This window comes from Theileria equi, chromosome 1 (genome assembly GCF_000342415.1).
Source record: "Theileria equi strain WA chromosome 1, complete sequence".
NCBI classification, from domain to species: domain Eukaryota; phylum Apicomplexa; class Aconoidasida; order Piroplasmida; family Theileriidae; genus Theileria; species Theileria equi.
The window spans coordinates 1,804,249-1,827,412 of record NC_021366.1 but is presented as its reverse complement, the minus strand read 5'-3'; the positions used below and the strand labels follow the sequence as shown (position 1 = coordinate 1,827,412).

The following is a 23,164-nucleotide window of genomic DNA, read 5'->3' as shown; positions in this document are numbered from 1 at the left end:
ACCCAGTAGGCCATACCAACTCTGGAAACTGCCCAGCACTTTGGGACTACTGGTTCGCGCTTCTGTCACCCAGAGGTTATAAAGTACGAGTTTTACTGTCGAAATCAACATTGAAATAGAAATGAGTAACAATCTTTGACTAATTGGGAATAGTCGAATGGCTGGAGAGGAGCCACAGAGTGAATTGCGGTCGCAATTCACAGCAGATTTGGGTCTATGTGTGGAAAGGGATTTGTCAGCGTCACGCGACTCTTTATCGTTTTGGAACAACTGCTCAATCGAACAAAATGACATCTCGGTGCTCACAAAGGAGCAGCTTTTGGCGCTGGTTAAATTTTCAAACTCCATCATGACACAAACTGTGCCAGTAAAGGCGATATTACTCACGTTACGCATGCTTAAGAACACAATTCACGCGGAATTTGCAGAAATTTGCTATCCTGACAAAGAGTCTCATAACCTAGTTGTACATTATATTGGAAAGGAGGGAATATTACACAAGAAGGAGGTTCTCATGCCAACACACGGTGCATTCTTTACATCACTTCGCACTGGAGCTGTACTGCGCATCCCTAATTGCGCAAGGGACGTGAAATTCAAGAAGGAATGCGACCAACATACTGATGTGGAGCTACAAAACATACTCTTGTGCCCGCTCTTTGACTCTAAACGCACAATTTGGGGAGTCGGAGCTGTGGGTAACTTGGGGTTGCACTTTTCGAGTTGCCTTTCTTATGCACCAAGCATGACTGCTACGTCTGGTGTTCAGGATCACTGTTTGCAGCATAGCATTGACGCCAGCAACATTTCTTCCTGTACATCCATTGAACCCTCTAGCTACAGCAGTCCAGGAAAATATGATGATAGTTTAATGGCTAGGTGCAGTGAAAAGTATGAGGAGACGAGCAGTGACGATGCGCTTGGTCCTGGAGCTGCAAAACATGGATTGGAGACATTGTTGGAAACCCCTCGTGTAATGAGTACAGTTGATTGCGATGGTGTCTACGTTTCAACAGAAGTGGAATATCAATCACCTAGCTATGATTCCGTACTCTTGCAAGATGCAGGGTTGACCCATCGGGACTACCCCGAGTGTAGGAGTGGTGCTCGTAGTGGTGACTTGCCAATGTCCATCACGCCCTGTGTCTCCGGGGTCTCCGAATTTGGATCCCATGAATACATACAGCGTGATGAGATATCAACAATGCCGTCTGCAACGGGAGATGTTGGAGATTGCACAGAGGGGTCCATAGTTGATGACGAAGCGGCAAGTGCAGGGTCATCTTGTGGTTTGGCAATTGTTGGTGGTGTACCTTTACAAAGTATACCACTACCTAGCATACAGTATAGTATTTCAAACCATGCTCTTTTACCATGGGATGAAAACAATGTTGCGTTTGTACTACAGGTTTGTGAGACTGGAGGTTTGTGCATTTCGAATGCTATGAGTTGGAGAGAATTTGAAGCAAATGGAGAACGTGTGGATGGTTTATTGGCTTTGATGCACTCGCTGTTTTCAGATCAACTTGGGATACAGTCATGTGTTGTTGCGCTGACAACTCACGCTAGAAAATTGATCCAGGCTGAGCGATGCACGGTTTACATTGTTGACCGTTATCATAACCAACTATGGTCAATTTCCTCCGACGATGGATCGCAGATTGTCGCTCCACTTACACATGGACTTGCAGCGGAATGTGTCAATACTGGCCAAGTTATTGTTGTTGAGAATGCGTGTGAAGATGAACGTTTTAATGCAATTGTAGACTCTAGGGAGGGGGTTGACATTCGAAATGTTGCCTGGGTTCCCATAAAGAGTGAAGATTGTAATAGAGTACTTGCCGTTATTGAAGTTATCAATAAACAGGCGCAGGAACTCTTGCATTTTGGAGAAGACGATTTGAGACTTTTGGAAATCTTTTCCGCCATTGTAGGTCCACAATTTGAAAAGTCAGACTTTGCCGCCGCTGGATCCATTCATGAAGTTACAGAAGCTGGACTCGCGTTTGAAAATCTGCAGCCCATGAGCAACGTCTTGCAAAGAATTGCTGAGCATTCCATTCTGGAAACTGAAGAGGACTAAGTTTTTGCATGGCATTTTTACTCGTTAGATATGCTCTTGATCTTGCAGAGGCCCTGACGGGGATAGGGGACAGGGTGTTGACACATTGCGCCAGGAGCCGGTAAATCGTAAAAGTAGACGCTTAGAATATTAGTGATCAGCTAGGAATCGCAACTTGGCGCCAATATGCTCCATCTACGACCTATCGATGGGGTCGAGAATCTCTTCTTCTCGACTCTATTCTTCCTCGCAGTTTTATATCCGTTTTAATGCAGTTTAGCCTTTTTTCTCTATAAACACGTAGATACAGGTAAAGTTTAATGTAATATAGTTTGTCTTTATACCGGAATTCCGATAAACGCTGGCACTGTCGGTCAAGAATGGCTCATAGCACTGCAATTCCATTCAAAAGACATTGGCAGTCTTGAAAATTTTTAAAGAGTAGGATGGTCATTGGAATGTTTTGGTACAGCCCGGCTTAGGGCGGGAGAATAACCTCTTACCATGGCTTCACGGGACGGCGTGTCTAGTGACTCTGGAGGCCAACAAGGAGGGGTGAATCCTAAGGCAAAGACAGATCCTAAGAAGGGCTTGAAGGATGCGGCTGCCTTCTTCATTGGCATAGCCATGTTTCAGGTCTTTTACATTACCCTGTCTTCCGGAAAGTTTACACTGGAAAGGTTCAAGATACCTCCGAGTCATATCAGTATATACATTAACCGTATGGTTATATCATACAGAATATTCTCGTTCCTCGGGGTATTTGCAGTTCTAATTTACGATCTGGGATATGGCCAACACTTTGGCCCGGTCCGTCGTTGCTTGTTATTACTGCTGGCTTTCTTTTACTTTGTAATCATTCTGGTCTACCATATCGGAGGTGAGCAAGGCTACGTTACTCTCTTCTACTGGGTCATTGCCATTTCCGCATTCCTTGTTGGTTCATCCTACACTCTGGCTGCAAAAATTGCATCAGATAACATCCAATACCTCCTTGTTTCCTTGCCGATATCAAAGGTGCTGACGTTCTTTTACCAGCTCGGGTTCCTTACGATTTGGGAATACTTTGGACTCTCGGATACCTACTACTGGATGGTCGTGTGGCAAGCCATAATCGCAATTTTCCTCTGCGCCCTAACAGCATGCCTGTGGATTCCAGGTTTTGAAGTTGAAGAGGGTAGCCAACTATCTGAGAAGGGTGAAAATAAGCCTGAGAGTACTGAGAAAGATGACGAAGGACCTCATAATGCATACAACATTTTTGATTCATGTATGAGGGCGATTTCACCAGTTCTCATGTCGACCCTTGGATTTGGACTGCAGAATGCATTTTATCCGGGCGTATCACCGTATAAACTCACAGGGATTGATCAAGGTTTTAAAATTACCATGGTCATCTTGTTTACGAGTGGAATACCATCACTTGTAAACTTGGGTTTAACGTCGAAAGGTATAGGTCCAAATAGGCCATGGACAGGCGGTGATCGTATATGGCATGGAGCGTGGCTGTTTTTCTGTATACAAGTTATCTGCGCAATCATTTTCGTCTGCGGTTTACACTACCCAGGGTGGCCACTATCGCGAGCCATTAGAAGCGATGCTAGAATTCTCGGCCTTGTAACGGTAATTTACGATTTGTGCCTCCAGATCACCTATGTGATTGGAACTAGTGGAATCACCAAACAAGGTGGAAAGAGTCCCTTGAAAGTGTCTACTGTGAGAATATTTACCCTGACATTTGCACAAATATCTGCTGCATTCATAGGGGATGGTTACGTCAAAATATATTCCAAGCATGAGAACAACAGAAATAATTGGCCTACTGCTCACTACAGTGTGCTAAGGGCATTTTGGTTCTGGACCTGGAACACAACAAAAATTGCACTGTCAAATGTAGGCAAGGCATTCACAATAGACTTGAGGAAGGATATTCTTGTTAAAAAGGAGCATCTATTTATTGTTTACGATGATGCTCCTCCTGAAGATGATGATCCTCTACTTGACCTTCCATTCATTCACAAGAAGGAGGAGTCTCCAGATAATCACAGTTTCAAGGGAGCACACATTTTTCACTAATCTCCCATCACAAATGCAGTCTTTACAACTTTGCAGTTTTACAACGCTAAAACACTCCTAACTCATTTCATTTCTATACTCTTACTCCTTCCATCGTATTCACTATACAGGATTTATCGGGAAGTACTATCTCCATAGATGGACGCATTTGCTGGCCTATATAACTACATAGTAGACAATAGGAAAGCTACCGGGAAACGCCCATTCTCTCCCTTCTTCCAGCATCCATGGTAGAAGAGGAATGATCAGGACGCAGACATAAACTCTCATAAATATTGTCAAAATGGTTTAAAGACGACCCTTGCATCCATAAAAAAGGTTTTGGACAAAGGATGTGAGAGTAGCAAGAATGAGACAGTAGACCATTCACATTGCAATAGACAGGCTAAACCTGGAGAGGAGCAAGCATGAGGAGGACATACTTGTAGAATAAGATATGGAGATTATTATAGGCGTCTCAGAATAACACAAAGACTACTGACTGTGCTTCTACATCGGAAATACACCTATGGGGTATAGAACCTCTTCTTCCTGGATTCTCTTCCTCGGTATTCCCTCATTCTCGCTTTAATGTACTATAGTTTTAACTGGAACCTATAGGATGGGTTATATGTTTGAAATTTTCCCAGGAGAATAGCAGTGTATTAGCCTTGTCTTTTCTTACTCACTTGGAAGGATGAGGAAGACAAGGTTATTATTCCTTTACGAGACACCTTTATACAAGGGCTGGAAGATGCTATTAAAGGGGTTATAAAACATTAGAAATGGGTCAGGAGGATAATAAAAATCAAAGTGGACTGAGGAAGGTGATAGCCTTCATGGCAGGACTGTCTCTCTACCAGCTTCCTTACCTCGCCCTAGCTGCCGCCAAGTACACCCTGGTAAGATTTCAAATACCAAAGAGCCATCTGAGCTTGTACATAAACCGGATGATTGTTGTCTTTAGGATCCTCTCGCTAATGGGAGTAACTATAATGACCATTTATTCCCAGTGTCAAGGAGGTGGGAAAAAGAAGATAACTGCAGGACTCTTTATAGCCTTTAGCTCATGCTTTGTCTTCTTGTTTCTCATCTACTGTGTTGGTGGAGAACAGGGACATCTTACTCTCTACTACTGGGGAATGCTGATGGCCTCATTTCTACTGGGCGCTGCCTTTACCACAATTATAGACATTATCACAGCAAACATTCCCCTTTTCCTGCTTTCTCTGCCACTCACTGGTGTGTTTGTCTCTGCCTTTCACCTTACATTAATATTCTTATGGGAATTATTTGGACTCTCCAACATCAACTACTGGCTCGTTGTATGCCAGTTAATCATCGCCATATGCATTACTAGCATTAATGCGCTATTGTATACCATTGTGTATTGGAGTGAAGATGATAATAACGGTGGAGTAGGCGGTGATAATGAAGGCAGGAATAATGACGAATTTTGTCTAGCCCTTAGCAAAGCTTGGTCACCCATCTTGTTAAATGCGCTGGGCTATGGTATTCACAATGCCTTCTATCCTGCAATTGCTCCTTATAAATTGACTGACGTTGGAACCGGTTACAACATCGACCTGGTGGTTCTCTTTACGAGTGCCCTGGCTCCCATTACAATTTTAATTCTCAAGAGCAAGAACATTGGACCAAATGTGCAATGGATAGGAGTAAATGCTATATGGCACGGGGCATGGCTATTCTTTTTAATAGAGATGACGTGCGCAGCCATTTTCATCTGTGGTCTTCATTACCCAGAGTCAGCTATGTCACGAGCAATCAGGGGGAGTGCTGGGAGTATTGGATTTTTAACTGTACTATACGATTTCTGCGCACAATCAGTAAGGAGTATCTCTACAAACGGAGCTGACATGCAGGGAGGCCAGGGAAAAAGTAACAGCGCAATGAACACACTCAATTCATTTTTGCACTCGTTTACTCAGGTCATCTTTGCATTCCTTGGAGATGGTTATGTCAAGACCTACTCCAAGTATGAACACAGTAGGGAAAGATGGCCTACTAGTCATTACACAAATGCTCGAGCATTCCGATATTGGATTTGGACAGCCACAAAGGTATCGTTTGGCAATATAGGAACTGCCTTTACCACGGACGTTAGAGGAGCAATTCAGACAAAGAAGGAGTTTCTCTTTATTGTCTATTCTGATGACATTGATAATAGTAGCAAGCCTCCTAAGACGAAAAATCCTACAGTAATGAAGATAGTTCACGATATATAGTTGTGGCAAACATTTTTCAACTATACGCCACTGTAAATGCAGTATTTTCACGACTCTGCACTTTTAATTTGTTTTACTTCTGTGCACGCACTTTGGTATTGTTGTAAATGTGCATGTAGTTGTGGAGAGCTTAGAGCATATTGTCCAGCGTATCCCGCAGAATTCAGAGTTTAGAGTATATTTTGTCCGTTAACGATCATAATCTCGACTAAATGTTAGAATAGAGAGCGTGAGCCCATTTTAGGGACCGACCAGATCTAGCTGTCCAGTGTAGGTGAGTGACTAGGGAGACGAGAGGAGGTTCCCTGGGTCTCTACAGACCAATATCTGGCAATAACCAGACACAATACAAACACATTTACGCTCCAATTGCGCCATCTTCATTCCATGAATCTCCACTGAGACAGTGGCTTCTCAGGGTTCACCAATGCCCTCTCAGCTCTCCACCTCCCAGCCATTCCCTAGACAAAGTGATAGGCATACGCAAGAGCGGAGCATAATAGAGCTAGATGGGTCCAAAGAAGGAAGAAAGTGTGTATACCGCCATAGCATGGCAGGGTCAACTCGCCCTAAAACCCCGGGACTGATGGCTCAAGTTTAGGGTCATTTTTAGAATTTCAATGCCAATCTGTGGAGCAAATGCGCATTCATTTGAGGCGTGAACGGAATGCATTTTCGTAGAATCTCTTCTTCCTCACCCCGTGCATTCAAGTGTGTAACGAGAGATTCTACACACTTTACATTATTGCAAACTTCGTTACACATTCCTTCTTCTAACCCGTATTATCGCTAATCTCTTTTTTCCATTCTTCTTCTTCTTCTTCTTCTTCTTCTTCATCATCTTCGGACTCACAGCTCGCTCAGTATTCTGGTCATAGAGTTGACATTTTAGGGGTGGATGAGTCCGTCTGCCAATCATTCGATCTTGAGTTTGATGACGTACAGACGACACTAGTCGTTCCGCAAGAGGGTCAGTCGGTTGCAGAGCTGACTAGTGGATCACAGAGCGTGTTCCAAGTGCCATTGGGTGAAACCTTTGACCATGCAAATGTATACAGGGACCAGGCTAAACACCCTCAACGAGTGGTTGTAGCTAGTCTCGCTTCAGAGGGCCCCAAATACGCATGTGTTGCAAAGAGTGATGATGAAAATTGGGGAGAATGTCCGCCTGGTTGGCTAGCGGAAGGGTTTAATAAACTTAAACTTTCTTCAGAAAGTCCTCACAAATTCCATATTGATTTGGCTTCAGAGAAGGACGGTGGAAACTGCAGAGTTTTTGAAGCAAAACTGTTTGGTACCACTGCAAAACGTATTGCCCCAAGGGCTGGTAAACATGCTACTAGTGTTTCTCATGGACAAGCTGTACTATGGACGGCTAGTGGAGACGAAAAGTGTCTGTACTGTGATGTATCTGCATCAGGAGATTCGTGTACTCTCCTGCTTTCTACAGATGGAGGTAAAAAGCTTGCCTTTAAGAACTTTGTGAAGGGGAACGGCGTGTGGGCTGGAGATGCCTCCAGGGACTATGTTATGGATAGATGAGATACTATTGTGAAGACTCATCATGGGTTAGAATTGTGTCATCATTTCGGCCAAAGAGCAGAATGATGTAATGTGAATGTAGTAAAATGGGTAAACTTAAGTAGTTGCAAACTTTCCTTACACGTTACTACCCTGGTGCATAAGTCATGTATAATCTGTATAGTATTACGGATACATAATTGCAGAAATTAAAATTCGGCATGTCCAACGTATCTTGGGAACGGGATGACATCTCTAATGTTGGAGGCTCCAGTTACCATCATGATGAGTCTCTCAAAGCCCAAACCGAATCCAGAGTGAGGAATTGAGCCATAGGTACGCAAGTCAAGATACCACCAGTAATCCTTCTTGTCCAACCCATTCTCCTCAATTGACTTTTCCAAATATTCCAACCTTTCTTCACGTTGAGATCCACCAATTAATTCACCTATTTTTGGAACAATCAAGTCCATTGCAGCACAAGTTTTGCCGTCTTCGTTTCTTCTCATGTAAAAGGCCTTTATTTTGGATGGGTAGTTGTAGATGATCACAGGCTTTTTGAAGACCGATTCCGCAATAAATCTCTCATGCTCACTTTGGAGATCGATTCCCCATGATACAGGGTATTGGAACGGAGATGAAGCATCCACAGATGCGCTTTCACCTGCAGAACCATCCTTACATTCATTGCATGCAGCAGATTCACCAATCTTGACTTCACCCTTTCTATAATCCTCCTGATGTTGTAGTAAAATATCTATGGCATCAGTGTACGTTATTCTCACAAATTCAGTTTCAAGAACATTCTTGAGACGCTCAATAAGACCTCCTTCAACATTTTTTTCAAAGAATAGCAAGTCATCCATGCAATGATCAAATACATATTGGATAGAAAATTTGACGTATGCCTCAGCAGTTTCCATGAGCATTGGAAGATCGACAAAACTCAATTCAGGTTCAATCATCCAAAATTCAGCCAAATGACGGTTTGTATGCGAATTTTCAGCTCTAAAAGTTGGTCCAAATGTATAGATGCTTCCCATTGAGCATGCATAATTTTCACCAGATAATTGACCACTGCAGGTCAAAAAAGCGCGTTTTTTGAAGAAGTCCTTCTTAAATTCCAACTTTGCATCAAGACCATTTTTAAGATTGGATCCCATCTTTTTTCCAAGCTCTCCCAAGGTTTTCACTCCATCAAATACATTTGTTACCTGGAAGAGTTCTCCAGCTCCTTCACAATCAGCGGTTGTAATAAGAGGTGTATGCAAATACATACATCCGGCTTGTTGGAAAAACAAATGAGTAGCTAATGCAAGTGCGCTCCTAACACGCATAGTTGCACTAATGAGGTAACTCCTTGCTCTCAAATGTGCAACTTCTCGCAAGTATTCGTTTGTTATGTATTTTTTTGCGATTGGATATTTTCCTGGTTGGGTATTTTCACCAATAACTTCTATGGAGTGTCCAGACATTTTGCTCACGTGTAATTCAAATCTAGAAGAAACTGACTCCAGACTTTCGTATTCTTCTGTGCTGTATGGAATATTTGGACGCTCTACAAGACAACCAGTTGCACGGACGCTTGCTCCAGAATTACATTTTGATACGAGATCGTGGCCCTTTGCACCCTCGTGTACTACAATTTGAAGGTTAGCTTTGCAACTCCCATCATTTATAATGACAAAAACAAGACGTCCAGAGTCTTGCCTTCTCACAGTTTTGCACCAACCATGTACTACTAAAACCTGCGGTTCAGCCTCCAGCCGTAAGTCCTTGATTCCCTCACAAAGACCTTCAAAGTCTGCCATGCTGATTGCCTTTTTCCCAGTTTCCCTTTTGAATCCACAGATGCTACCGATATGTGAACTTATGGATTCATACTTTGAATCTCCAGAGTTTACACGTAGGAATGATAGAATGGAGGATATTCTAACATGGCGCTCACATGTAGACTCCAAGACAGTCTTGGTCTTGCTCAACGCACTCTTTAGGAGAGACGCCGTCGGAACTCCAGATGTCAGGGAAGACATTTTGCTAAAAATGGAAATTAGGTGGGTTTAGAAATAAATGTATATGTATGGCAAAAGGGAGCAGTGAGGCGAACGTAGCGAGCTATCCGACCATAGGCTTTAGCCGACTGAAAGAGAGAGGTGCTCTAATAGAGTAAGATTCCTAGCCTATGACAGTATATTTGGTGAATGATTAGGTAAATGCAGTAATTTTGAACAGAGTAAGAGTCTGCATAAGTCCTAGCATTCCAGTATACCAACAAGAGAGTAGTCCAGAGAGGGAGAGTCTCTACTACCCACCAAGGGTAGGTTTGAGGGTATTTTACATGCGAGCAATTAGTCGTGCAAGTATAGAGGGTCCCTTCCATACGGCAAGACCACCCAAACCAGCCGTTGTTAGACTACTTCCACCGATCTTTAGGGTATCCGTAAGTGCAAGAGGAAGTGAAGAACTTGCATTAGGTGGATCGGGAATGTGTATACTCTTAAGGGCATCTAGCATTTCATTGAGATTAGTCAGTTGAGTAGCTTTCTCTCCAGATCCAACATATTTAAACCATGTGTCCAAGTCTTTAGTAGGTCTGAAAAGGTACTTGTAATTGTTCCCACTACTTAATGCCAGTTCAATAAGAAGAGGAATTGTTGAATGACCAGAATAATAGTAAGCGTATACACAAAAAAGTAAGTCCTTAGATTTTATACCAAGTAGTTTTCCATCATATTCAATATCCTTGAGCCTGAATGGTCTACTTTCTGACAGTTTGTGTGTGCACTTTAAGAAACTAGAGGTACTCTCTATCTTATCCTCCTCAACACTAAATTGCAGAGTAGTTCTTCTAGGTGTATAGCTTCCATTAGTTTTAGTGAGATCTATTATAACCCTTGGTATTAAGGCATCAGTAAGGTGTTTATTAATTGGGACTATATCATCACCGGATGGTCCACCAGTAAAACTCTTTTCTACTTCCCAGTGAGTGTCTCCTGAACACCTACTATACCACTTGTTCTCAAACAATACTCTTGCAGCTCTTTCATCTTTGGGTCTTAAGTAAATGAGAAATGCATCTGTAGTGCCCTTTGTGCAGTACACATTAACTGATTTAACATCTCTAATGTTTGAAAGTCCCAAATAGTTGGTTTGACTATCCTTGAATCTTGATACGGAACCTTTTATAACCTCGTGTTCATATAAAGTACAATCCTTAGACGAAGGTTGAGATTTAGTTACAGTAATCTGTTTACCAGAACAGCCAGGACAAAAATACTTTCTACAAAATCCGGCATTCCACGCACCACCTTCCTCTGAGAGGTTAATTATGTGAGCCTCTCTATTTTTACATACCCAATTGTCAAGCTCTTGTAGAATATTATCAGGGGTTACAGAACTAGATTTGGTCCAGCTACTATCACCCTTTATATTTGTGTAGTATTCAGTAGTATTATCAATTTGGATAGCAATAGGGATGTCAGGCTTTGAATCCCCTAACCATGAAATTACTGCAACGGTTGAACAGGATACTTGGCCAGGAAGTCCATTTTCTGGAACTCCCTTAATCTTAGAAATTGTATAGCCATTGGGTGGTTTGTGAATGCGCACTTTATAACCTGGAAAGTCTTTTGGTTCAATCTGTTCGGTGACTGTTATAAGCACTTTCTCATCATAGTATGTGTAAGTATGTATAGTGCCATCTTCATTAGATACTTTGTTAATGTCAATAGTGATACTCTCTTCGGTCATAATACATCTTCACTCACCATCCTATTCATTCATTCTTCCATGGTAGTACTCCATTAGTGTCTCAACTGGTGTGAGCAGAATGGTCAGTATGGATGAATGACAAATGGGTAGTGTACAAGGATGACATCCTTCTGGAGTAAGTCCAGAATAGACAACTCGATGCTTAGTATATCCATAGTCCCTAGGGGTTGCCTATACTCCTTCACTATGGACACAGTCTCCCATCTTGCTATTGTTGCATTATACAACTCAATGCTTGGCATTTTATAATGGTAACTCGTTCATCTATTCTTCTAGGGACTCCCTTTGGTCGTCCTCCTAGCTTCACTAGTAGAATGAGAATCTATAAGGAGTCTACTGAGCAGTGTGAACACCTAGGCTCCTATACTAAAGTATACTCGCCACTTCGCTCATAGAGTCTTCATTACTCTTCTTTAAGCTCCCGTTGGTCGCTAAACTACCTAGTCTCCGACGTCGGTAGGTCATTCCTCCTTCCGTTTCACTCCAGTAATGACCTTAATCCTACTGATAGAAAGAGCTCCCGTCGGTCGCTCAGGCTCACTACTCCGTAGTTCGCATCCCTCATTCTTCGGGGCTCATCCTCCTTTCAGTCGGATATTCGCTTCGCTCAAGACTAAAGGTCGGATACTCAACTTACCTTTGGTTATGATACAAAAGACTCCTTGCCCAGCCAGACCCTGCGGTGAATTGTACCTTGAGATGATTTGCGGAAATTTAAAACTGAAATTTAGGGCCGGGAGAGCAACGACCTCCTTGGGTCCCCATCGAGGTCTCAGGCCAGTCGTAATTTCCGCCACAAAATGGCCGCCAAGGTGGCAGATGACCGCCAGATTGTGGATTTTCTGCAAAAGTCCAAGGACAAGGTCCAAGAGTTCATACAAAACGGTAAGGTGACGAAATGTGTGACTTTTGCCTACACATGGCCGACTGGCGTCAATTTCTCCCTCTTGCGGATGAGATGCCCATGATGAAAGGCAAACTATAGGCAATTGGTCAAAGTATAGGCTGCTGGAGTCTGTATGAGGGCTACTGTGTGGAAGGAATGGATGTCGTTTTGTCTATAAGCTGCCGGATGACAAGTTCCAAGGAATGAGGGATTAAGCGACTAGCAGGAGCTCTGTGGCGAACAAAGTGAGCATGCAGAGCAATGGCGACATATGGGTGATGATATGCAAGTATAGGGGCCTTTGTATTCATTGGTAGATGAAGGAATGGAGTTTATTCAGAAACCAGAGGTATCACCTACTCATTCAGCAACTCTACACTTCGTCTATAAGACCTTAAGGATGTGAGCTACTTAAACATGCATCTTGAAATGATGAGGAATACTGGAACACTAAACTCCCTAGTAGAGAATGGAAGGGTCTCTCCAACTTATGGCCAATGATATGGTATATAATGGTGTGAAGGACAGGTAAGATCACAAGATGACACAGGATGTCAAAGGATCTTCAGAAAGGCGCCATGTTTATGGCAGGTCTGACTCTGTTGCAGTCTCTCCGTGTGGCTTTAACTGGAGCGAAGTTTGCACTTGATAGATTTAAAATTCCCCAGCAGTATGCCAGTTCGTTCATTAACATGGTCCATAATCCTATGGAACTGGCAACGTTTACTGGAATGGCTATTGTGACTTCTATAGCACTAGGGACGGGTGATAGCTCCAAGGGTTTTTTCAGGGGCTTTGCTGCATTTACTAACATGGCACTGTTCCTTTCATTCATCTTACTCCTAATTGCATTTACTTCTGGAGGAGAACAGGGCGATCTCACATTCTACTACTGGACTATCGTCCTAGTCTCATTTGTCTATGGAATGAATGTGGCAGCTGTAATGAATGTAGGAAGTGATAACGCCGCATTTTTCAATATGGGAATTCCTCTATCTGGTATTCAAGTTTGCGTATACTACTATGTCTTTACTAAGCTTGCTGAGTGGTGTAACTGGTCAAATGTTAGTTACTGGGTTATAGTCTGGCAACTTATCATTGCAATATTGATTTCAGCAGCCTCTGCCATAATGTGGGCTATTGCCTATAAGGATGGTGGTAAAGGTGGTGGAGGTACTTGCAGTTGTACTGAAGATAACGATAACGGTACTTATTTATCTCCAATTTTCATGGGAATGGTTGGTATGGGCGGCATCTATGCCTTTTATCCTGCTATTGCTCCTTACAAGTTGACTGACGTTAGTACTGGTTATACTATTGACCTCGTTGTCTTGTTCATGAGTGCTGTTCCTGGTATTGCTATTGCAGTTGTATGTCTATCTACTTCTGGAACTGATAAAGGCCCTGATAAAAGCTGGGAAGCTAGTAAAGGTAATACTGGATGGCATGCTGCTTGGATTCTGGCAATTCCACACATTACTGCAATGGTCTTGTGTCTTTATGTACTTCATTATCCAGGTAGTGGAGTGGCACGTTACATTAGGAGCAGTGGTTTAAAGGTTGGAGCTATTACTGTGACCTTAAAGTTTTGTGAGGAAGGACTTAAAGCGGTGTCATATGCAGGGGCTGGTGCACATGGAGGCACTGTTTCCTCTTTTAATGCGTTTACTTCACAAGGTTTAATGATCATATTGGCCTTTACCGGAGATGGTTATCTAAAGACCTATTCCAAGTATGAGCATGATAGGAGTAAATGGCCTACTAAGGATTATGGGTTCTTTAAGTCCTTAGGATACTGGATAGGGAGTGGAATGAAGGTGGCCTGCAAGAGTGTCAAGTCCTCCTTTACCAAGAATGTCAGATGCAAGGTTTTGGGTAAATCAGAGGCCTTACTTATCGTCTATGAAGATGAGGAATTTTAATGTATGGCTACTAGGGAACTCTTTGAAACTCACCCGTCCCTGGCCATTTGTCCATGCATTAAGAAGTCTAGTGGAGAGTCTGATAGGAATACTACTGAGGGAGAGACTCACTGAGGAGACCTCCAATGCTAAAGAGTTATGCTCATAGTGTTTGTCAGTTGTCTGATAAGGATAGAGATTCTTGGCCTACTTCACGTTATGGGTTTTGGAGTTCTTGGGGATATTGGTGTAAATGTGGTTGTCGTGGTCTGTATACCAATCTTCCTAAGCTTTTGACTTTTGATATGAGGACTACTTTGACTCATAAGGATGATCATTTGTTCATTGTAGTTACTTGTGACTTGCCCCCAGATGAATAGTTTGTTGATACGTAATGTAGTTTTTTTGGTTATTTCTTAAATGAGACTCTATGGCAAATAGGCAGTAGACTCTTTAAGAGGCTCTTTTGAGGATTCTCTTATGGACTAATGCGGCCCATGTTACGGCAGAATGTTCCATAGGATTACCCAGTGAACTAGTTGTAGTGGGTATGGATGAGGAGTAGATAGGAAACTACTCATGGATCTCAGAGTTTTGAAAGACCATACTCTCTATGAACATGGAGGATGAGTGATGAGTACACACAGAGTATCATTGGATAAAATTAGACTGATGAGAGGGACTATAATGCCAATATCTGAGGACTTGCTATGAGAACTCTGGTAACAATGGTGGATGATGGAGTAACAATTCAGCTCGTACAACACCGAAAGGCAGATAGTGGAGATCATACGTACCAAGGATATACTACTGGAGATAGGATTACCATTAAAGTGGAGCTAATTACTGAAGAACCTCCTGGGTCTGACTTCTACAGGTATGAACACAGGGCTGATAATGGAGGAAAGTTCACACTCTTGGAAATCTTGGATGATAATGGTAAAAAAATAAATCTTCCTAAAGTTAAAAATGTTCCAGAACTCCCAAAGAATAATGTTAACTCGGTTTCTGCCTATTACTGGAAGCATGATAATGAGAATCCTAGTAAGGTTCTCTTGGTATGAGTTAGTACTAGTGCTGGAACTAAGTATTATGGCAGGAGTAGTGGTAGCAATTGGATTGGGCTTGGTACAGGTTCTAAACCTAATCTCATCAATAATGACATTGAAAGAACACTAGATGATCTGGTTTGTGAACATCATGGTGCTGTTACTATGGATCTTAGCAAGGGTACATTCACGAGTGGTTATAAGCATTATTGTTGCCGTTGCATTTACCATGCTGATAATGATGATCAGCGGAAGATTTCTCTTTCTTCTGGGAATATCAAAGTTAACGGTGCAAAAAGGGCCGGTTACTACAAACAATCCCCGACTGCTAATACCAAGCTTGCCGCAATAAGGTACTATTTTGACGGTATAGGTCCTAATCCCAGGAATACTAATAATCCCAAGAAAAGAAGACGTATAAAGATTCCTGAGCTAAGTTTTCCAACCTCTGATGTAGAAGCTGTCTATGCAGTCCACTGTAGCAACAATCCAGTTCTCATATATGTTCAACCTCTGGGTAAGTGGTTTAAAAAGCCTAATAATGCTAATGACAATGGCAATGAAGAGTGGGAAAAAGTCTTGGATGAAGTTCCTGACCCAGAAAGCATCACAGATTGTGAAGAATATAATCAACTTGTGAAAGTGCTAAACGATACTGGTAGATGTGGCCTACCTCTTTGTCCACTACCTCCTAATCCTGCTTCTCCTGGACCTGAAGAACTTACTGGTAGTGTTGACCCTGCTAAAGGTGCTCAAGAAGCACAAAGGACTGTTGATCATAAATCTCCTGATCTTAAACAACTTCCTATCTCAACTTACCAATCTAATGCTACTAAAGGTGATGGTAAAGGACAAGGCCCTGGTACTATTCCACCCGGTGGAGATGGTACTGCTACTACTACTTCTTCTCCTCCTGGAACTACTACTCCTAAAGCTGCTGCTGCTAGAGATGCGGGCCCTCATGGTCCTGGCTCTCCTCCTTGGGATGTAATCTCTGGTGTCCTAACTGGAGTTGGTGTTGTATCTGGTTCTCTTACTGGACTTGGCTGGTGGGCATTTAAACGTTCTAAAGGAGATCCTTGGGTCAGACAAATTTAGGAGTCTATGGATGGATACTCTAGATACTAGCTTGAGTACTGTCTAATGGAATACTACCATGGATGGATATTGAGGAAAATATTTAAAAACATCTTTGGAAGTAAATTTGGATTTTCACTTTTCATTAGAACTAAACACAGACTCTGCAAGCCTATTACATAATTTTCCATACATTCACTATATGAAATTTTTAGGAAAATGCCAAAATTCGGAGGAACTCTATGAGACATCCAGAGAAATTGTGGAAACTGTTGATGGCATATTACAATTTCTTCAGCCATGTTTTATGGATAACGCAGACATTTCTGTAAAGGTAAGTGAATGTACCAACATTCTATTATCTATATTACTGGAGGGAATTCTAGAGTAGATTGAAAAAGTATACACAGTTATAACAAGGACGAATATATTTTAATGACTTTATACTTCAAACATTATGGCAATATAACCCATTTCTGATCCCGTATTTCCACTATACATTCACATATACAGTGCTACGAGGACTGTGTTTACAAGAATAGAGATATAGAGGCCGAGAACGAAATGGCAAATTTGCTGCTTGACATGCAAAATGAGGCAAATGATGCAGTGACGTTTCTCGACAACATAAGTATAACTCTAGATTCTGTGGATGCAGAAAAGATGAATCACACAGAATTACCGAGCATACTACGAGAAAAAGAGAAGCTCACTGCTCTGGAGTCTGAAAAGGCCGCACTTGAAGTTATTCTTCAGGAGCAAAAGCTAAAGATAGAAGAACTCGGCAGAGAATTTGATAAAGTATCGCAAGAATGTCAACATAATACCATCGACTGGAATGTGGAAGATAATATGGAAGACGTTGAAAAGAGGTTTGCGGAAAGATTGTCAATACATGAACGTTTAGGACTTTAATATACAAGACACTCATAAACGCCGCCTCTACCATCCCATTCAAGATCTTGGAAAGGACGCAATCGTCTGTAACATACGAGTTTAGGTTCAATGGAGAGCCACTTTTTGTGAATGTCCGGGACGACCTGACAGTTTCCCTAAATCCACAAAATTCGCTAATATCCGACTATATCGAAGGTAAAAGAAATGGGATCAAGACTTTGGAGGAAATAGTAGCTCTGATACAAGAGGCTATAGCCCTTTATGAGTTGGATGATGTAAATGTTTACTAGATTTTATATTTTACACGTTTATTAATACGCCAAGAGTCACTCTGGTATTTCAAAATCTTCAACTTGTCTGGCGGAGTTTAGCATTTCCATTTCTTGCTTCACTAGGCTTTCAAGTCGACAAAGTAGTGTCTCCTCAACTGATTCTTGTATCTACAAAATATATAGAGGAGTATTGTCCTTACCTTTTCTTCCTCCTTGGCTGGAAGGACAACTTTGGTGACTGGTATCTTTGGTATTCTTGGAGGGGCAGACGGAACGTTTGGAAGTGCGACTGCAGAGATATTAAATATTGATATAAACTTACTCCTCGAATTATGCCTTATTGCGGTAAATACAGGATATATTGTCGGAACAACCATCTTATGTATCCTGTTGCAAATGATTACAGTGGCTAAATTGCGATATTTCTTCGAGTATTTTTTACGGTTGGCGCGTAAAATAGACTTTTCACGTAGCAAGTTTATAAATTTGCGCTTCGATATGCGATCATGGTCGTTTATTGTCCTAATGGGTTAGTGTATGAATGGCGAAAATAAAAAAATCTACTTACTTGCAAAGTGTGTTGCAGGCTACTCCAATTTGCATGGCCTTTCCTAGTGCGACTTCAAACTTGTAAAAGTTAACCTGTGCATTTTCATGCAATTCATCAATTTCTTTATTGAGTTTTTCCACTTCCTGTTCAAGCTCTGTGTTCCTACTCTTTAGCTTTGCAAACTGGCGCATGTACTTTAGTGACTGCAAACTGTGGCTGAGTGGAATCCCAGCGAAATAAATGTGACGATTTAGTGGCCCAGTTCTATGCAGTTGCTCTATGCTTCCGACTTCACTCATTTGGACTTCTTTCATCTCGTCATCTAAATGTTAGTGTTTGCATGTAAACAATGGATAATAAAACTGTGAGTTATGGAGTTGGATTAACGCAAAGCTGAGGAGTTTCTTGAGTGTTTTAAATGTTTGTCTGGTATAACAAGAGTAGTCTAGAGAGGGAGAGTCTCTACTGCCTACCAAGGGTAGGAGAACATACTGCATTATATTCATAGGGAGGGTATCCATCCACAGGATGAATGAGTGATATTTAAATGGTCATCCTGGTGTATAATTAAAATGTTCTAATATGATTTACTGCATTCAGGAGTTATGAGTTTCCAAGTAGGATCAGGAGACTCTTTGGTCTACGATTATAATCCTCCCATAATATCAAGCCATAGAAACTCATCAGATCTGCCTAACCCAGGGGTCAGAGTAATTTTGGTAGGCCTTATAAAGTTTCCATGATACAAAAATAGTTATGACAGATGCTGTAAAAACACCAGCAAAAGCTCCAAGGATATTCTCTATACCCCAATCAGAAAGGCCTAAGCCTTCTTGAAGTTGAGTTTGAAGAGCAGCAACAGCAGAAGTATCAGCTCCACCAGCATGTTTTAGTCTTTCACCATCTATAGCATCTTCCTCTTCTTTCTTTTGGAGTTCTTCCCTTTCATTCTCTTTTTCCTCAGGAGCTGGTCCTACAGCGGAATCTCCATCAGCATGTGCTACTGCTCGTGATTTTTGTTGTTGTTCAAGAGCTTCAGGCTTTTGAGTACATTGTCTCAGGCCGTCACATCCAAGTTTAGTAAGTAGTTCCACAAGTTCTTTAAAGTTGCTGTCACCACAGTCTATAGGTTTAGTTAACTTATCCAGTGTTATGTCGAGACCTACTTGTGTCCACTCTTCATTGTCATTACTACTTATACTACCATCATTACCTTTCTGGAACCATCCTTTAACAGCAGGTTTTCCAGTATAGTCTACATATATGAGCACTGGATTCTGATTGTTGCCATAGTATAATGCGTAAACAGTAACTTTTACTGGCTGTCCAGTAGGTAAGGTTAGCCCGGTAAAAGTTATTCTCTTCCTGGGAGTTCCAACACCACTATCATAGTAGTAGATAGCCGCTACCCTCCATCCACTGCTAAGATTAACCTCATGCTTGAAGAATGGAACAGAGCCAGAATGTGTTGAACAGGAAACTTTATTGCTAGTAACGGAAACCTTCTTATCACCGATATGCTTGTAACAGCAGTAGCTTTTATTATTATGAGTCTTAGAATTATGAAAGGTTAGATTCATGGTAACTGCATTATGATGTTCACAAACTAGTTCATCGAGTTTCTCCTCAAGAAGCTTACCGGTAAGTTGAGTAGATTGAGAACCTAAAGATACAGTAAATGAGGTCCATTTGTTTCTACCAGTATTCTTATAATACTTGGTTCTACCATTTCCACTATATACCACTTCAACTAGGATAACCTTAGTAGGATTATGCTTCCAGTAATAAGCAGAAACAGAAATAACCTCATTATTATATTCGTTAATTCCCAGGATTTTCTTGCGGCCATCTAGTACTGCTAGTAGTCTGAATGGTTGACTTTCTCCATTAGGATTTAAAGTATGGGTATACTTATAGAAGTTTGATCTAGGAGGGTAATTAGATTTTGTGACTTTAATTTTCTTACCAATGGAAGTATATTGGTGGGTGGAATTCCCAATATCAGGTGGCTTGTTTCTTAGCTCAATGATTACTGGTGGAACTGCCATTATTGATAGGGTGTGTAGACCACGAGGCTTAGAGCGAATCCTTCAGGTTGAATATTTAAGAGCTAGAGCTTGAGTCTAAGCTTAAAATCTCTCAGGACAAAAAGAATGAGTATCAGTTTGAGGAACCATAGGGAAGGAAAGAGTATGACCAGGGAGAGGTAGAGGTTCCCGGGGATTCCTGAGATGCAGACAATGATTAGAGCTAGTATGAACAGAAGTAGTAGAGATATGCTCAGAAGAACTAAGAGCTTGTTCTTCAGATCCAGCTGCTTCAGGTTCTTTAACTTTACCAACAGGTCTTTAGGGTCCTCTAGAATTACTACTAGCATTACATTCCGTAGAGTATCCACCAGTAGATTCTTCAGCTTTACTAGAAGCTCCATTCTTTAGTTCTTCATAAGGTTTAGTAGTAGAGGAACCAAGAAAGTAGGATTATGAGATTCCTGAGAAGACTCTTCCTCAGATTCTCTCCTCTACTATTCATAATCCCTCTATCCTACTCACTCAATCATCCTTCCATAGTCTCATTTATAGTAGTAATCCATTAATGTCTCAACTGGTGTGAGCATAATTGCCAGTATGGGTGAATAGTATAATCCCTAGGAAATAAAAGTTCACAGATGGACCTATGTATGCTCAATATGGTACATTCTTTAAAAACTCCATAGACTCCTAAATCTGTCTAACCCAAGGATCTCCTTTATAGCGATTATAGAGTTTCCATCCTCCAAAAAATGTTGCAGCGGATCCTGTAAGAGTACCCGATAAGGCATATCCAAGAGTAGCGAAAGCAAAAGGCTCAGCACCAGTAACTTTAGCAGTAGAAGTATGAGCAGGATCAGCAGGAGGATCAGGAGATAGAATAGCCCACAGTTTTGGAGCAGTAGATTCAATAAGATCTTTAGTTACTCCGAAAGTTTCTGGGAGTGCCTTATCGATAATTTTACCTAGGACGGATGCTCCGAGTTGGCCAGCTATAGCTGATATGCCTAGTCCAAGAGTTGTCAATTCTTCGGTTACTTCATCATCAGATTCCTCATTTTCTTCATCTTCGTCACCATCCCCGTCAGAAAGTGTTACGGATTCTTGTCCTTTTTCAACACCTTCAGCACGTACTGAAGGCAAAGATTTAGAATTTTCAGGACAGTGGCTCACATTACATTTTAATTTCTTAAGTTCATCCACGAGTTTATTCCACTGTTTACAGTTAAGTCCCTCCTTCTCTAAATGATTAGACTTTATGCTACTCAGTGGACCAGTTCTTTTCCAGGGCCTATTATCACCATTTCTACTCTGCTTTCTGTACCATCCTGAATTTCCCTGAGAACTTCTATAATGGATGTAGACTAATACCGGATTATTTCCTTGGCAGTAAAATGTGTATATATCAAGCGGTCCATCAGCAGGCAGTTTCAATGTACCGGATGTTATACGTTTCCTGTTCTGTTTAGAGTGATCAGAACTAAGGTAGAATTTAATGCCAGAAAGTTTTCCACCATTAATGGAGTGTTTATAGGCTGTAATGGAGCTTTTATTCCGATCTTGCCTGCAATAAACATGCTTTTGCTCGACATGGACCTTTTCATTGCTATTGTGTTTATTACAACAATACCAGTTACTTTTTCCTGTAGATATATCATAGGACAAATCAATGGTAACCGCGTTGTAGTAGAAGCAGGCGAGCTCATCTAGCTTATTAGCTAGTGCCTCTTTTGGTGTTTGCTCGTCCAGATCTTTACCATAATAAAAGTCCTCTGACCTTCCATCAACAGTGTTCCAAGTAGTTTCACTTTTACTGGCATGAAAAGTAGAATCACCTCCACTAACCGGTTTAAATTCAATCATAAGCGGTACTTGTGAAATACCCGATGATGAATAGAGCCTTATTCCATCGAGTGTATTGGCAGGAATAGGAATATCAATCTTTTCCTTGTCATATTCTATCCTTGATAATCTCAGGTCCTGATCGATGATATTGTAAGTTGTAACAGTGTATTCACTACCGTTAAGAGACTTTAAGGAGGCAAGTTGTACTCGTTTACCTTTTGAACGATCAGAACCAAAGTTACGATATTTGGTAGGGTTCTCAAGACCGAATGGAATACGTTGATTTCTAGCCAAGTTCCTATCATCCAACCTATCTTGCAACGGTTTCCCTTCAATATATCCATGGTGCTTCCAAACTGTTTCGCTACTGCCTGATATTTCTTGTTCACCATATTCATATCTAATGTAGTATTCGGTGTCCCTAGCATCGGGTCCCTTAACAACTTCTAGGATAAGAGGTGCACTCCCATCTTCATCTCCATCCCAATAGAAAACAGAGACTTCCCTAACATTCTCTATGGATCTTCCACCCTCAAGTCTCTCATTTCCGTTCAACTCTCCTTTGAGAGTGAACGTATTCCCGTCATCGAGCTCATGAGTATATCTAACGAACCCTGTGACATTAGGAATAGTTGTCTCCTTACTGACCTTTAGACCAAATTTATCCGGGGTTTTACCGCAACTACATGATCCAGCTTGACATTTGTTTTTTATGTTTAGTGTTAACACCCCAACACTCATCCTCCATGTTCAGTGAGTATGTTCCTTCAAAACTTTGAGATCCGTGAGTAGTCTCAATGCGACCAAAGGGAGCAGACCAGTACCTTCGTTACTTCCTAGACAACCATCCATACATCCTCATAACTAACCTACTGTCTGGCCATATGGAGGACATCCTGTCAGCCATGGACAGTCTATACTCCTCTCCCTGCTATTGTTACATTATACAACTCAATGCTTGGCATCTCATAATGGTAGCTCATTCATCTACCAAGGAATAGA

At 41.5% G+C, this 23,164-nt stretch overlaps 10 protein-coding genes across 10 annotated transcripts, besides 2 other annotated features; 6 read left to right on the top strand and 4 right to left on the bottom strand.

The window, feature by feature from the left end:
• Positions 1 to 157: 157 nt before the first annotated feature.
• BEWA_026350 (hypothetical protein) lies at positions 158 to 2,083 on the top strand (the record flags this gene model as incomplete). Its single annotated transcript, XM_004829395.1, has 1 exon — positions 158 to 2,083. One exon carries the CDS (start codon positions 158 to 160, stop codon positions 2,081 to 2,083), a length of 1,926 nt encoding a protein of 641 aa, XP_004829452.1.
• Positions 2,084 to 2,319: 236 nt separating this feature from the next.
• BEWA_026340 (hypothetical protein) lies at positions 2,320 to 4,138 on the top strand (the record flags this gene model as incomplete). Its single annotated transcript, XM_004829394.1, has 1 exon — positions 2,320 to 4,138. Exon 1 carries the CDS (start codon positions 2,567 to 2,569, stop codon positions 4,136 to 4,138), a length of 1,572 nt encoding a protein of 523 aa, XP_004829451.1. The 5' UTR covers positions 2,320 to 2,566.
• Positions 4,139 to 4,696: 558 nt separating this feature from the next.
• Positions 4,697 to 6,363, top strand: BEWA_026330 (hypothetical protein; the record flags this gene model as incomplete). The annotated part of the gene is made up of 1 exon (XM_004829393.1): positions 4,697 to 6,363. Exon 1 carries the CDS (start codon positions 4,903 to 4,905, stop codon positions 6,361 to 6,363), a length of 1,461 nt encoding a protein of 486 aa, XP_004829450.1. The 5' UTR covers positions 4,697 to 4,902.
• Positions 6,364 to 7,169: 806 nt separating this feature from the next.
• Positions 7,170 to 7,208: a microsatellite.
• Positions 7,209 to 8,093: 885 nt separating this feature from the next.
• Positions 8,094 to 9,917, bottom strand: BEWA_026320 (asparaginyl-tRNA synthetase, putative; the record flags this gene model as incomplete). Its single annotated transcript, XM_004829392.1, has 1 exon — positions 8,094 to 9,917. One exon carries the CDS (start codon positions 9,915 to 9,917, stop codon positions 8,094 to 8,096), a length of 1,824 nt encoding a protein of 607 aa, XP_004829449.1.
• A 301-nt stretch (positions 9,918 to 10,218) lies between these two features.
• On the bottom strand, positions 10,219 to 11,634 carry BEWA_026310 (hypothetical protein; the record flags this gene model as incomplete). The annotated part of the gene is made up of 1 exon (XM_004829391.1): positions 10,219 to 11,634. The coding sequence occupies one exon, from the start codon at positions 11,632 to 11,634 to the stop codon at positions 10,219 to 10,221; it is 1,416 nt and encodes a 471-aa protein (XP_004829448.1).
• Positions 11,635 to 13,092: 1,458 nt separating this feature from the next.
• BEWA_026300 (hypothetical protein) lies at positions 13,093 to 14,463 on the top strand (the record flags this gene model as incomplete). Its single annotated transcript, XM_004829390.1, has 1 exon — positions 13,093 to 14,463. One exon carries the CDS (start codon positions 13,093 to 13,095, stop codon positions 14,461 to 14,463), a length of 1,371 nt encoding a protein of 456 aa, XP_004829447.1.
• Positions 14,464 to 15,656: 1,193 nt separating this feature from the next.
• On the top strand, positions 15,657 to 16,589 carry BEWA_026290 (hypothetical protein; the record flags this gene model as incomplete). The annotated part of the gene is made up of 1 exon (XM_004829389.1): positions 15,657 to 16,589. One exon carries the CDS (start codon positions 15,657 to 15,659, stop codon positions 16,587 to 16,589), a length of 933 nt encoding a protein of 310 aa, XP_004829446.1.
• Positions 16,379 to 16,437: a microsatellite.
• A 181-nt stretch (positions 16,590 to 16,770) lies between the features above and the next one.
• Positions 16,771 to 17,755, top strand: BEWA_026280 (hypothetical protein; the record flags this gene model as incomplete). The annotated part of the gene is made up of 3 exons (XM_004829388.1): positions 16,771 to 16,902; positions 17,082 to 17,440; positions 17,476 to 17,755. The coding sequence occupies 3 exons, from the start codon at positions 16,771 to 16,773 to the stop codon at positions 17,753 to 17,755; spliced, it is 771 nt and encodes a 256-aa protein (XP_004829445.1).
• Positions 17,756 to 17,856: 101 nt separating this feature from the next.
• BEWA_026270 (hypothetical protein) lies at positions 17,857 to 20,335 on the bottom strand (the record flags this gene model as incomplete). The annotated part of the gene is made up of 5 exons (XM_004829387.1): positions 17,857 to 18,026; positions 18,060 to 18,259; positions 18,306 to 18,609; positions 19,066 to 19,950; positions 20,254 to 20,335. 5 exons carry the CDS (start codon positions 20,333 to 20,335, stop codon positions 17,857 to 17,859), a joined length of 1,641 nt encoding a protein of 546 aa, XP_004829444.1.
• Positions 20,336 to 20,397: 62 nt separating this feature from the next.
• On the bottom strand, positions 20,398 to 22,903 carry BEWA_026260 (hypothetical protein; the record flags this gene model as incomplete). The annotated part of the gene is made up of 2 exons (XM_004829386.1): positions 20,398 to 20,513; positions 21,097 to 22,903. The coding sequence occupies 2 exons, from the start codon at positions 22,901 to 22,903 to the stop codon at positions 20,398 to 20,400; spliced, it is 1,923 nt and encodes a 640-aa protein (XP_004829443.1).
• Between the last annotated feature and the right edge of the window lie 261 nt (positions 22,904 to 23,164).